Below are 13898 nucleotides of genomic sequence, written 5' to 3' on the forward strand. Positions count from 1 at the left end.
CATGTGTGCATTATAGGTCTCATATTTATGCTTTTTGATCAGTCCCTCCACAGTTTTCAATCTTCTGTGTGACATGTTCCGCATACAGTGAGCCTACCCTGATTAATCTGTGACCTACTGAGGCACAATGATATACCAATTATACAAGTTATTACTCAAAACAAAGGAAAATACACTGAAACTACACTTTTTAATGTTTTTGTGAAATTTACCATTTTTGGAGCGCTACAGCACAAAGGATATACAACAACCCAAAGTTTTCTCACCAGATATGAAAAGACCAATGTCTGAACTAACTATGGCCGAAAAGAAATTATTCTGAGTGCCCTGGCAAGTGCCATTTTAAAGGGATAATTTTGCTTATTGTAAAAACATGCTGTATTATAGGGCCTAAAAATAATATAAAGGAAATTTTTCAGAAGTGTTTTTATTTTTTTTTGGTAAGGATAAGGATGATACTTTGTCGTGATATAGTTAGTTTTGTGACATTACTTCGCAGTATGGCTTCATGGCCTTTGAAAATAACGCAAAAAAATGAATGTTTGCAGCCTCACAATTGCCCCAAAATGGCCAAAACTCCCAAAGTCCTTTCATCCCACAAAGTATAAAACAAATTCGATTTTTCTTTTTCTTTTGAGCATGGACATTTACATGTGAGGTATTTACACGAAATGACTTTCAATTATTTAAAATGTAAATCTGAGATTGGAAATGTTTTAGAAAATTGTGTGTAATTGTGCCTTCATTTCACAATGTACTTTTTCGGAGTCTTAGCTGAGACTGACTATGATCTTGTACCGGTTAAGGCTCTCCAGTCTTACAAGATATCACGTTGTTTTGGGGGTTTGTATCGCCTTGCCTTCTGGAGTAAAATAAGTTGGGAGATCGAAAGAGATGAAGTTGGTTTTGGGTTTTGTCATGTCATCCGTATGGAATACCAGTACGGCGAGGCCTGCTGACGGGGAGACCCATGTATGGTTATTTCTTGGCTTCACCACTACATGAAATATGAGTTTCTCTGTGATCGAAACTCATTCTGAATTCGTTCCTCAAGGTATTTTGGGCATCGTTTGTATGGAGATCCGTAGCAAAGAGTAAGAAATCATGTCAGTCCTTATTTGGCTGTGGTGAATGAATAATATCTATCAAAATAGGAAAAGACATGGGCTCGGCTCGCCAGGGTGCTGGTGCTTGAGATCATGCACACATGGTGGTAAAAAAGCAGACAGCAGATATTACATTGAAACCCAGATGCATCCATGCTTGTCAAGAATCATCCCTAATCTATGTGTCGAAACAATTAGAATTAATACAAGACATTTAGAGAACAGGTGTTTGCAACCAAAATATAATTTTATCTCCCATGCCTAGCCAACCAGGTGACATTAAACATTTCAACAACCAGCACATAATACGCCATCACACATAATAATAAACTCCGATAAACGTACAAAATTAATCACTTAAGAAAACTATTGCTTTTCCTCTATCTTAGTTTATCTCTTATTGAATTCAAGATAAGCTGAATATAGCTATATGGCAAATTACGTCCAGGTATATGGAAGACAGACATTTTTAAAAAGAACGTTCACTTGGTTGTTTTTAATGAGTGAGTTTGTTGCAATTTCAATCTAAATTTGCAGTATATAAATACTCCAATTAACCACTTCCTGTATTTCATGGGAATAGGTACGATGTATCTAGGAAAAAGTTTTTATTTAGAATATCGACACCAGTTAGGATAATAGGCACAGATTTAACAAAAAAAGTTAATGTGTAAAAAATATAAAAGAGAAAAAGAAAAATCTTAGAGATATTAGAAAGACATGCCCACGGAATGGAAATGGTAGATCTGGGCTTGAAGAGACAATGGTAATTAGAAACCGTGGTTTCATACATGTCACGTAATAAAAGTTTTCCCTCTGCAATTATCAGTTGGTTTGGTGTTTACATAAGCAGGTTACGTACAAACACAAACAAAGAACAATGTGATAAACTAAAAATTAATAAGGTCTGAGAAATAACTGACGCTAACTTTCATACTCTTTCATCTTATTTACAGACCCTCCTAAACTTCGGCGATTGGCCAACAATTAGTGTATTCTACGTTGTGGTAGCAAGTGTTAATTTTGAATATTAGAAATCACACTTTTCTGGCCGACCCACAAGTTTCAGTCATGACTCGTTTGAATTCAATACGAGCCTGCAAATTCTCATACGAGTTGCAATGTTATAAAGGCAACTCGTTATTTTTGGAATATTGCTTATGGCAAAGAATCATCTCTTCCCTTATTTATATTATGCAAATGTTAAAGATCCAAGACTGACAGGACAATGTTTCCAATAACCATTAGATTAACCTGCAAGGGCGGATCTAGGGGGAGGGCAAACAATACAACCCATTTTTTGTTAAGTGACTGCTAAGTGAAGGCAGGCACTGCTACACAGCCATCTTTTCCTAAAAAAAAAGGTAAAAGTGGTCAGAAATTGCCACAAATCGTGCCACAGAGCATCTAGAATCCAAACATGTGTTGCGCCCCCCCCCCCTTTACAAAAAAAACATTTGAGTTCTGGTTCCGCCCATATTAACATGTTATGTGTCAATCGAGTTGCATGCCTAAGTTGTCAACAAATGTGCCAAATCAACTACTGAAAAAAGATACATTTTGCTTTACCTTAAATTATCTATTATAATTTTTCGAACAAGTATGTTATTCAAACTAAATCAAAGGAAATGCTTAATTCAGAATACAAAAAAACGGTACAAACAATTCTCTCCGTTAACCATAATTGTTGAAACAGGTGGGGTGACGCAATAACAAAAAAGGCAATGCTTGCGTTCGGTTCCATGTCCATGTGCATTGCCTGTTACTGAGGTATACTACTGTACACTGGAAACATCTATCAGTTTAATTCATGTTTTAGTTGCACTAGATATTTACAGTATATTGACGTTATGCTGACAAGCAACCAACGGGCAACACATACAGTTCAGCATCCCTTGCATGTTGTCGCCCCAAATTAAACAGTACATGTGAACGCTTCCAAACCATTCACGTATCAACAAATATACACGCAGTGCAGACGAGAACCGCCTGCTGGAATCTGGCATCACATGATCACAACATGCACATTTTCTAAACAAATGTCACGTGGTCTAAACATTCATTTGCATATGAAATTTTAAAACCAGGTTAATGTACAGGCACATAGGTACTCATTCAGCTATCCCATTGCGGTTGTTTTTCGTTATTTTTCTTTACGAGAGAATGCATTTATAAACTACCGCACTTAGTAGCGAATTTGGATACTAATGCGTGCGGAAGAACGGACTCAAAACGAGAACCCTCACAGTTTATCCAAGACTGATGTGATCAAATGATGAATCATACTACATGTACTTGACTCTTCATTTTCAGTTCCCTTTGTGTGGTAGCAAAACAAGAGTGATGTGCGAATGTTCTACAACACGACATGCTAAAATAAGAGCTGGCTACGGAGACAACGCCTTATTCAAACACACGGGTCGTGATGAGAAAACCGCTGGAAGGTGTTTATCTGTGAAATTATAAAAAAAAAATGCAAAGAGAAACTTAAACTAAATTCTAGGATTGAAATGTCAAAAGCATGGATAAGGCAGATGATGGAGATAGCGGATATAGCAGATCTAGGCTTTAATTTAAGAACATTGACAAAAAAAGCGTGTTCTCTAATAAACATTTTCCAGTCACTACTTACTAGGTTATGCCTGGAGTTTAGGGAGTTATGGTCCACTGTCTTGTAAACTATTGGACAGAGCTCCGATTTCACATGATACGTTCTGTTTATGGGGACTTCTGTCGATTCTTGTGTTTGTGGGGATTATTGTCGGTTTGGGAAAGTCATGACGTGAGTTTCTTGATGCGATAGGTGTCACCACTGGTTTACCAGTAATGATTGAAAAGAAGTCTTTGCTCTTCCTTGTTATAGATGGTTGTTCTGATGTCGTCAATCCATATGAATTTGGTACGACCAACATCAAAGAGTCGTACTAAGCCATTTGGGGTAGCGTTGAAGATGACCTCTGTCCATGTTTCCCGACTCCCTTCCACCAGATCGTTTGGTAGCCAGAAAAGGCGCTTGCGTCCGTTTCCTCTCGATCCTACCTTCATAAGAATTCAGCATCTCCGTCACCAATTCTCCACGAAGATTGTAAGCGTACACGGTATAAACTAGATGGCCAGAGGCGGATTTATTTACATCATGTAATATTATTACATTTGTCACGAACTCTGCCTTATTAGGGTACTCAGACCCATGCAATGGTACGCCACGTATCACCTTTTGACGCACTTCCGTCTCCTGGCTCCAAATGATAATATCGCACAATTTCTTGTTGAATGTCGTACTGAAACCAACGATAACATTATCGCAAAGTTTTACGCTTTGACTTTCCCCCTTGGCATTTTAGTTGATGTAAACACTCTCCGCTCCTCGCATCCCACACGCGAATGTAGTCATCATCGTAGACAGCCGCTACCATCTTGTCCCGATAGTCCACTTTACGGCAAACGTAGACACCGTCTGTAGGGTCCACTCCTAGGACGTGTTGAAGTTTACCGTCTGTGACACACTACACGTAAATGTCACAGAACTGCTCACTGTTTCCTATTCTATCAGAAAGGACATAGGTGATGAGCAGTTTACCATCAAAAAACAGTGACACAACGCTAGGGCCCCAGTTTCTGTCAATCTTTTGTAGCAGCTTGCCTGTCCTTGCATCAAACACATAGGCCACCCCACCAAAACAAGGCACCACAATTTCGCCATCTCTGAACTTGATTTCGGCTCATGGCCAGAATTACACATTGAAGGGTCTGCTTCCGAATGTCATAGACCTGCATTGCTTCACAAAAGATGTGAACTGCTAGGCGATCCCCATCGACAAGAGCAATGCGGAGTTGGGGATGCTGGCTTTCTTCCACATCAAGGTAAAACCCCTTGCAATGAGAGCAATTTGTAGCCCAGTTTCTATCCAGATGGTAATAGCTCTCATGTAGACGCCTTTCCACCTGCAAGTGCTGGTTAAACCCGCTGTGTTGTCATCAGGCACGATCATATCTTCCTGGAAGCTGACGATGTCGTCGGCTGCTCCACTAGCACCGGCTACTTGCTCTGAAGGTCCGTAGGAGGCTATCTTGTGGAGATATCTTCCTTATAGGTGGAGTATATTGTAGCGTTTTCGGGGGTTCAATTTTATTCAGTGGACAGACAGAATAAGACACAAATGACACCAATATTCCGGTTTCTTATCTTCTAATTCTTTCCTCCAAACATCCAAACAATGAACACACGATATCAGTATTACTTGTGATTTACCTTTATCTGCACTATACTGGTAATCGCAACGTGGAGCCTGGGGTGTGTACGCACGGAGCTGGCCTTTCCGAACCGACCTTCACCACCAAGATCTGTCCAGCCACAACCCGCGCGCGCGCGCGCACGCACTTTTCGCGCCAATTTCACGCTGACTTGCGCTGACCCCAACCTCCACTACAAGTAAACAGCGCCACCTATACTGGATTCTGCAAACTCTACATCATCCCCTCCCCGGGGAAAGAATGCGTCCCGCATTCACGAACAACAAATGTATAACTAGAAAAACGCCATTAACAAGTTAAGGTTCTAAAAACACAACAAGAACAGTTAAAACTATAAGTGGACCACCATGTCCTACTCCTTAAAGAATTCCTCCGAAGTAATCCTCGCGATCAAGGAATCCTCATCGTAGAGGTCGAAAATGCGCCTCCGCTTGACGAGCTTTCCTGTTGCCTCATCTGATTGGCCTGAAACCGTTGCAGAACTTGGGGGTATGAGAACTCTCCTTAAGGATGTTGCACGTTGTGGCGAAGCCAAACGCCTCACGTCATCTGGAGACGGGTGTAATTCCAGGCACGGTCCGGACTTCTTCTCGGGCGTCTTGGAGATCTCGGGCGTCTTGGGAGCTTTGGGGGAGTTGCTGACTGATACCGGCGACTGGTTGCCTGCATCAAGATTGCCTGTGTGAGCCCGTCGGATGTGCCTCGCCAAGTCGTTTTTCCGGCCGTAGATTATGTCGCAAAACGGACAGGGGAACCGATCACGTGGTTGGTGTTGTTCGGCCATGTGCCTTGCCAATGCTGACTTGGCCCCAAATGACTTATCGCATTCGAGGCACCTGCAGCTTTCCGCTCGTTCATCATGTCGTTGGTGGGTTCGGTCAGGTGTGGGCGATCGGCGAGGAGAATCCCGGCGATGACGGCTGTGACTTCTTTTCGGCATCTGCAGAGAATACAACAGAGAACAGGGGATTAGATTAATTCGTATTTGCTCCGTAGTTAAAAATGTTATTCGGTCCATTCGCCATAACGCTGAGGAGGTCGACGTTTTCTGTTGTGCCATTCCTGATGACCGTCTGTGTCTGAAACTTTCTTAGGTTCAGCAACTGGTGGATCCCCTATCTCTCCATTGACGATTTCCATATGTTCCTGCATGTTGTGGTCTTCTGCCGAGTCCTGTGAGAACCCTTCTGTGGTAGCCTCTTGGCTCTCCTTGCCTCCACCAGAAGAATCCGTCTGCAGAACAACTCGAGGGGCTTCCTCTTCCCCCTCCTCTTCGAGCTCCTCGGACCCAGGAAGTTGCTGTAATGCAGGGCTCTTTGGCATCCACCATGACTTGTCCACTTCACCCACAAAGCGCTTCAAACGATTAATATGGACAACTTTGGGCTTATGGCGTGATCCTCGTTGGATTCTGACGTTGACATCATTTAGCACTTCAGTTACAAGGTATGGGCCTTCCCATCTTGGCTGGAGCTTGGGAGACAGCCCAACAGTTCTTTGCTCAACTGTCAACATCACAGCAGTCCCTGGTTCCAGACACTTCGGCTTGCCTGCTACTTGGTAATTCCGCTTTTGGTGCTTTGCGGCCTTATGAAGGTGTACTCGTGCCTTCTCGTGGGCCTCGTGCATTCTTTCTCTCAGGTGTATGGCATATTCAGTGATTTCTTGGGGTTCTTCTGGGGATCTTAAAACCACGTCTACCGGCAGTTCTACTTCCCTACCAAAAGTGAGATAGTTGGGTGTTTGTCCAGTGCTGCTATGCTCTGATGCCCGATATGCCATCATCACTTGTGGTAAATGAAGGTCCCAGTCCAACTGATTTTCAGCAACATAGGCGCTCAGCATGTCTTTAAGCGTGCGATTGAATCGTTCCACTTGGCCGTCGCTTTGGGGATGGTGAGGACTTGTCCTGGTCTTATCTATTCCAAGGAGTACACACATCTCTTGAAACAGCCTGCTCTCGAATTGGCGACCCTGGTCGCTATGCAGCTGTCGCGGTACACCAAATCGAGAAACAAACTCTCTGACAAAGACATTGGCAACCGTCTGGGCTGTAACATCCTGTAGGGGAAAGGCCTCCGTCCACTTAGAGAAGTAGTCCGTGATGACAAGGATGTATCGGTTTTTTCTTGTTTCTGTAATTGGAAATGGTCCTGTAATATCAATGGCGACCCTTTCCATCGGAACCCCTGAGACCTGTTGTCTAATTGGTGCTCTGCCCCTGTTGGGAGGAGGTTTGCGTTTGGCACATTGGAGGCATTGGGTACACCACGTCACCACTGAGTCTCTCAAGTCCTCTACGAAGAATCTGGACTTCACCTTTGCATGCATTTTGTTAATGCCGAGGTGGCCAGCTGTATGGTCGTTATGAAGTTGCTTGAAAACCTCCGCACGGAGGGACCTGGGGACTACTAGAAGCCACCGAGAGTGGTGCCGATCATCCTCGTCCCAACGCCTGTATAACACTCTGTCGTGCAAACAAAGCTGCTGCCATGCCCCCCATAAGGTTTTGAGCCATGTACCCTCAGCAGACACCTCTCTCCAAGTTGGTCGTGGATTTCCACTTTCCAGCCAGCCTATGATCTTCTGCAGAGTCGGGTCACCTGTTTGTTTTTCTCTCAACTCCGAAGCAGTGAAACCTTTCAGCCAACAGAAAGACGACACCTCACGAATGAACTGACTGCTGTCTGAACTGTGTGTATGATGCTGCGCAAGTAGTGAATGGACTGGTTCAGTTGGCAGGTCTGGATCTTGCTCTTGAAATTTCCACAGCCCTTCTATTTGTTGGCATTTCTCCTTTGTGCTATGGTGCTGGTCTCCCTTAACTTGTGTCCGTCCCTCATGCGATGGCTGTTCCCCGCTGTCGTATCCTTGCTCAACTTGGATGCCCTTACACCGTGTACAAGTGCACGGCCTTCTTGACATGGCATCGGCATTGCTGTGCTTGCGTCCCGGTCGATGTTCAATATTGAAGTCATATTCTGCCAGCACTTGCAGCCATCTTGCAACCTGCCCCTCTGGTTCTTTGAAATTGAAGAGCCATCGGAGAGATCCATGATCTGTTCTAAGAAGAAAGCGGCACCCATATAAGTAAGGTCGAAAGTGTTTGATGAAGTGTACGACAGCAAGCAACTCCTTTCTCGTTACACAGTAATTTCGCTCTGGCTTTGACAAGGCACGACTGGCGTAAGCAATTACGCGCTCCTGACCATCTTGCAGTTGGCTAAGAACAGCACCTATACCGCTATTGCTGGCGTCGGTGTCCAGAATGAATTCTGGGTCAAGCTTCGGGTATGCCAAAACCAGAGCAGAAGTGAGCCGCTGTTTCAGTTGTTCGAAAGCCAATTGGCAGTCATGCGTCCACCTGAAGTCCTTGTCTTTTTCTGTGAGCTTGTGAAGTGGTCTGGCGATTTCTGCAAAGGAAGCTACAAACCTTCTGTAGTATGATGCCAGGCCCAAGAAACTTCTCACCTCCTGTATGTTTCTTGGTACTGGCCATTCCTCGATTTGCCGCGTCTTGCTTGGATCTGTCTTGACTCCCCCTTTTGAGACAATATGCCCCAAGTAGGAAACCTCCTCCTGAAGCAGATGACATTTATCCGGCTTGAGCTTCAGTCCGGCCTGCCTTATGCGATCTAGCACCACTCCCAGTCTGTCAATGTGCGACTCAAATGTCTTGGAGAATATAATGACGTCATCTAGGTACACAAGACATATCTGCCACTGTAGCCCATGGAGGACTCTCTCCATTAGACGTTCAAAAGTCGACGGGGCATTACAAAGCCCAAACGGCATGACCCTAAACTGGTACAGCCCGCAATGACTTGAGAAAGCTGTCTTTTCCTTGTCTGCCGCGCTCATTGGTACTTGCCAATACCCCGAGGCTAGGTCCAATGTTGTAAAATATCTGGATCCTTCAAGTGTTTCGAATGAGTCGTCTATTCGGGGTATTGGATAAGCGTCCTTCCTAGTGATGGCGTTGAGCCTACGATAATCAACGCAGAATCGAACTGAACCATCTTTTTTTTTTCACGAGCACAATAGGCGCTGCCCAAGGTCCGGATGCCGGTTCTATGATGCTGCCGTCCATCATCTTCTTGATTTCTTTCTCTACCGTCTCTTTCTGAAGGAGAGGTATGCGACGAGCTCCTTGTCTTATGGGATTGGCACTTCCGGTGTCTATGGAGTGTTCAGTTAATGAAGTAAGGCCAATGTCTCCTTTATGTTGAGAAAACACATCTCGGTGTTCGCAAATAAGCCTGTTTATGCGGCCCCTCTGCTCCTCGCTTAATTGGGACGAGGCACGATGCAACATTTCCTGCATTGTTTCTGGGAGTTGGCCATTCTGTGTATCTGTCCTCCGCTCTGCCGTAACTTGTTCAACCCTTTCTCCGACAGTTTCACCAGTTCCCACTTCTGTGCTGGAAATTGGGGGGCCAATAACATCTACGGTCTGGAACAAACCCGCTGCTGTTCCCTTTCGCAAGATAACTGTGTCCTCACTGGGGTTTAAGATGCGAAGCGGAACCCAAGACGTATCAGACCGAGTCACTGCTGGGGCGAGAAGTATGCTGTGCTTCTTCAGTAAGCTCTGGATCGGTTCAACAATCCCAACGCCAACTGCACAGTTCTGTCGCTCTATGTCACCTTCGACAACAATCTCAGAAAAAGGTGGCATAGCTACTGTATCTTTTACCGTCACTCGGCAGCTCTGTTGCCGTACGTTGATGTTTCTCAGAGGAACTTCGAAATTTCCATACACGAGGTGTCTTCTTCCAACGTCGATGACGCAGTTGTGCTTGTCCAGGAAGTCCAATCCAAGAAGAATGTCATTATGAATATCAGCTATCACCATTTCGTGGTGCACTTTTCTACCACCTAGCTGAAGCTCGACTGTTGCCTCCCCATAAACACTTAGCAATGTCTCGTTTGCTTGGAAAACTTGCACGCTAGAACTCTTGATTATTGGCTTGTTATCCAACTGATCTACCACTCTTTTGGAAACGATGGAGATAGTCGCACCCGTATCGAGAAGCATTTCTACTGGAGTTCCGTTGATGTGCCCAGGTACATGGAGGCCCGCCCCAACTGGGGCTATGGTTCCGCTATAAAACACTTTCTGTGGTGGCCTTTCATGCTTGGCTGACCGTCGGCCCTCGGAGTCAGCCTTTATTCGTTTCCCTGCTGTTCTGTTTCTGTCTTTTGGGTGCGCCATTTGGGGCAGTCCCGCTTGAAGTGGCCCTGTTCTCCACATTTGAAACATCCTTTCTGGTTCTTTCGGGAGTCATTTTCTCGCCGGATCAAAGACTGTAGCTGTTTGCCTATCTCTTCCATACGCTGCTCAAGCTTGGATACGGCACTGTCGTTGGGTTCACATTTGCCGACCTCATTGACAATCACCTCTTTCTTCCCTCCCCCTATGGAGCGTAGTCTCTTGGTGTTGTTCTCCTGCTCAGCACCTTTAATCGCTTCAAGTTCGATCGCAGCTGTGAGTGCTTCTTCTAAATTACAGGGACGCATTTGAAGCGTCCGTGTCCGCGTGTCTCCATCTGCCAAAGCATCAAGAAAATAATCTCTGGCCATTGTCGCCACCCCGGCGGCTGGAAGCTTGCCGAAAGTCTTGTCAACGAGAAGCCGAATATCCTGTGCGAGCTCCGACAGAGTTTCTCCATTTTTCTGGCGCCTGTTCTTAAGTTGCACCCTATATAGTTCCTTCCGTCCATCTGGTTCAAACCTTGCTTTCAAAGCATTCGCCAGACCGCTGAATGTTAACGGTGTCCCATCGTTTGTCTGACCCTGCAGCACCTGTTGGGCTGCACCGGCCAAGGATACAGCAAGATACTCCGTTTTCTCTATCTCCCCCCATCCGTTAATACTGGCACACATTTCAAAGTGTCGATAGTATGCAGTCCATGAAGTCGTCCCATTGTATCTATCGGGTCGCATAAGTGGACGCAACCGCCCCTGCACTGGTCGATCTACAGTTCCTGCAGCTGCTGCAAACGGACTTGTGTTTGATCGTTGCGGATAAGCACCAGCAGCACGAACATTTCGCTGACCGACTCCTGGTGTATCATTCCATGGTCGCTGACCTGCTGCAATGTGTTGCTGCGCCGACCCGACGCCTGTGGCTCCGTGCGCGTTGTGTGCACCGATGAACTGTTGATTGACAACCGATGAACCGGGCGGTGCAACCGATGAACTCGCCGATACCCTGAAAACCGACGCATCGCCACCTGGCGCATTGGCCGTCGGTATGACCATCGAACTGCCAGCGGCACGAACATTATCATACCCTGGTGTACCGTTCCATGGTCGCTGACCGACTCCAATGTGTTGCTGCGCTGCATCAACGCCTGTGGCTCCGTGCTCGTGGTGGGCACCGATGAACTGTTGATTGACAACCGATGAACCAGTCGGTGCAACCGATGAACCTGTCGGTACCCTTAAAACCGACGCATCGCTACCTGCCGCATTGGCCGTCGGTATGACCCTCGAACTGCCAGCGGCACGAACATTATCATACCCTGGTGTACCGTTCCATGGTCGCTGACCGACTCCAATGTGTTGCTGCGCCGAACCGACGCCTGTGGCTCCGTGCTCGTTGTGTGCACCGATGAACTGTTGATTGACAACCGATGAACCGGTCGGTGCTACCGATGAACCCGTCGGTATTCTGAAAGCCGACGCATCGCCACCTGGCGCATTGGCCGTCAGTATGACCCCTGAACCGCCAGCGGCACGAACATAATCATACCCTGGGGTACCGTTCCATGGTCGCTGACCGACTCCCATGGGTTGCTGCGCCGAACCGACGCCCCTTGCTCCGTGCTCGTGGTGCTCACCTATGAACTGTGGATTGACGAACGATGAACCTGTCGGTGCAACCGATGAACCCGTCGGTGCCCCCACAACCGTGGCATCGCTATCCGGTGCGCCAGCCGTCGGTATTATCATTGAACCGCCATCGAAGTGCAGTCGCCCTTGTCCGTCGTGCCACGGTTGCACTGCGGAGCCATTGCTGTGCTGGCTTGTCGTGTCCCCGTTGACTCCATGTACCTGCCTTGTACCGACGAGCGGTGAGGAAACGATCGGTGGACCAATCGGTGCATCGGTGGCTCCATCGTATGATGCGGCGCCGTGAAAGAGTGGTTGCTCCAGTGCTCTGCTGTGGGGTGACGGTGTGGGCGTGGAGGCCTCGGCCGGATACCCTGCGGTTGTCCACTGCAACGAGCCGGTCGCTTGCGGGAGGATCCCAGGTAGCGACAGGAATGAGTACTCCGGGTCAAAAGCTGCACGGGGAACTTCATGCGGCATGTCAACTACAAAACTTGACATGTCGCCTTGCGGGGCAGGGAAAATGGGGGGAATTGTATGGAACCATGGTGTCGGGAGGGAAACGGGTGGAGGGGGCATGGATGGACGAGTGGAAGGGTGCATCGGGTTGGTGTCTGCCATGTCGGTGGATCAATCAGGGAATCGTAACTACGAGAAAATTGACTCGAAACAGAAGCGGACTCACCGCTGCCACCAATGTAGCGTTTTCGGGGGTTCAATTTTATTCAGTGGACAGACAGAATAAGACACAAATGACACCAATATTCCGGTTTCTTATCTTCTAATTCTTTCCTCCAAACATCCAAACAATGAACACACGATATCAGTATTACTTGTGATTTACCTTTATCTGCACTATACTGGTAATCGCAACGTGGAGCCTGGGGTGTGTACGCACGGAGCTGGCCTTTCCGAACCGACCTTCACCACCAAGATCTGTCCAGCCACAACCCGCGCGCGCGCGCGCACGCACTTTTCGCGCCAATTTCACGCTGACTTGCGCTGACCCCAACCTCCACTACAAGTAAACAGCGCCACCTATACTGGATTCTGCAAACTCTACAATATCATTCGTCATATGTGCATTTTCTGCGTTTGAAGCAACAAAAGTGCTCAAAATGTAAAGAAATGTGCTGAACAACTAGCATGATGAAGTTTTAGCTCAGTGAATGCTGTATGTTCTGAGAAAACAATAGTCGAGGAACTCGAATTCAATTCAAAAGTTGCTGAATCATGTTTTGAATTGGACCTGAAATCTCGAGACACGTTCTCATTCAGCAGATTACTGCTACGCGATATCACGCACTATAGCCGACGAATTGTACCAAATGCGCGCGTGTGAGTGTACCAACGCTTGCATGCACCCAGTCACGGCTTTGCCAAATATTTAAAACGAAGTTCTAATGGAAATTCAAAAATTACGTCTCTAGACGGGAAAATGGAAATGATTTTTTTTTACTATTTGCTTCATAATGACATCATGTTTAAAAAAAAAATAATTTCACAGGGAGTTCTGTGCTTTAAACTAAGTAAGCTTTTCAATGTCCATGTCCATGCATGAAGAGTTTATTTCCAAAAAGCAATTTGTTCCCTTTGAGAATTCCATTCTCTCCTACAAGAATGCCAAAAGTCAACTTCGTCGGCTGTTTTGTGATTTAAAACAATTTCAGAACAAGGGCGGATCCAGAACACATTTTTTTT

At 46.1% G+C, this 13898-nt stretch overlaps 2 protein-coding genes across 2 annotated transcripts; both read right to left on the minus strand.

Moving 5' to 3' along the window:
* Window positions 1-5712: 5712 nt before the first annotated feature.
* LOC119735381 (transcription factor Sp8-like) lies at window positions 5713-13257 on the minus strand. Its single transcript, XM_038209078.1, has 2 exons — window positions 13042-13257; window positions 5713-6300 (listed from the first exon to the last, which is right to left on the minus strand). The coding sequence occupies exon 2, from the start codon at window positions 6298-6300 to the stop codon at window positions 5713-5715; it is 588 nt and encodes a 195-aa protein (XP_038065006.1). The 5' UTR covers window positions 13042-13257.
* Window positions 6366-9221, minus strand: LOC119735148. Its single transcript, XM_038208850.1, has one exon. It carries the CDS (start codon window positions 9219-9221, stop codon window positions 6366-6368), a length of 2856 nt encoding a protein of 951 aa, XP_038064778.1.
* Window positions 13258-13898: the final 641 nt, after the last annotated feature.

The sequence above is a fragment of the Patiria miniata genome, unplaced genomic scaffold (assembly GCF_015706575.1).
Source record: "Patiria miniata isolate m_02_andy unplaced genomic scaffold, ASM1570657v1 HiC_scaffold_29, whole genome shotgun sequence".
In the NCBI taxonomy this organism is placed as follows: Eukaryota; Metazoa; Echinodermata; class Asteroidea; order Valvatida; family Asterinidae; genus Patiria; species Patiria miniata.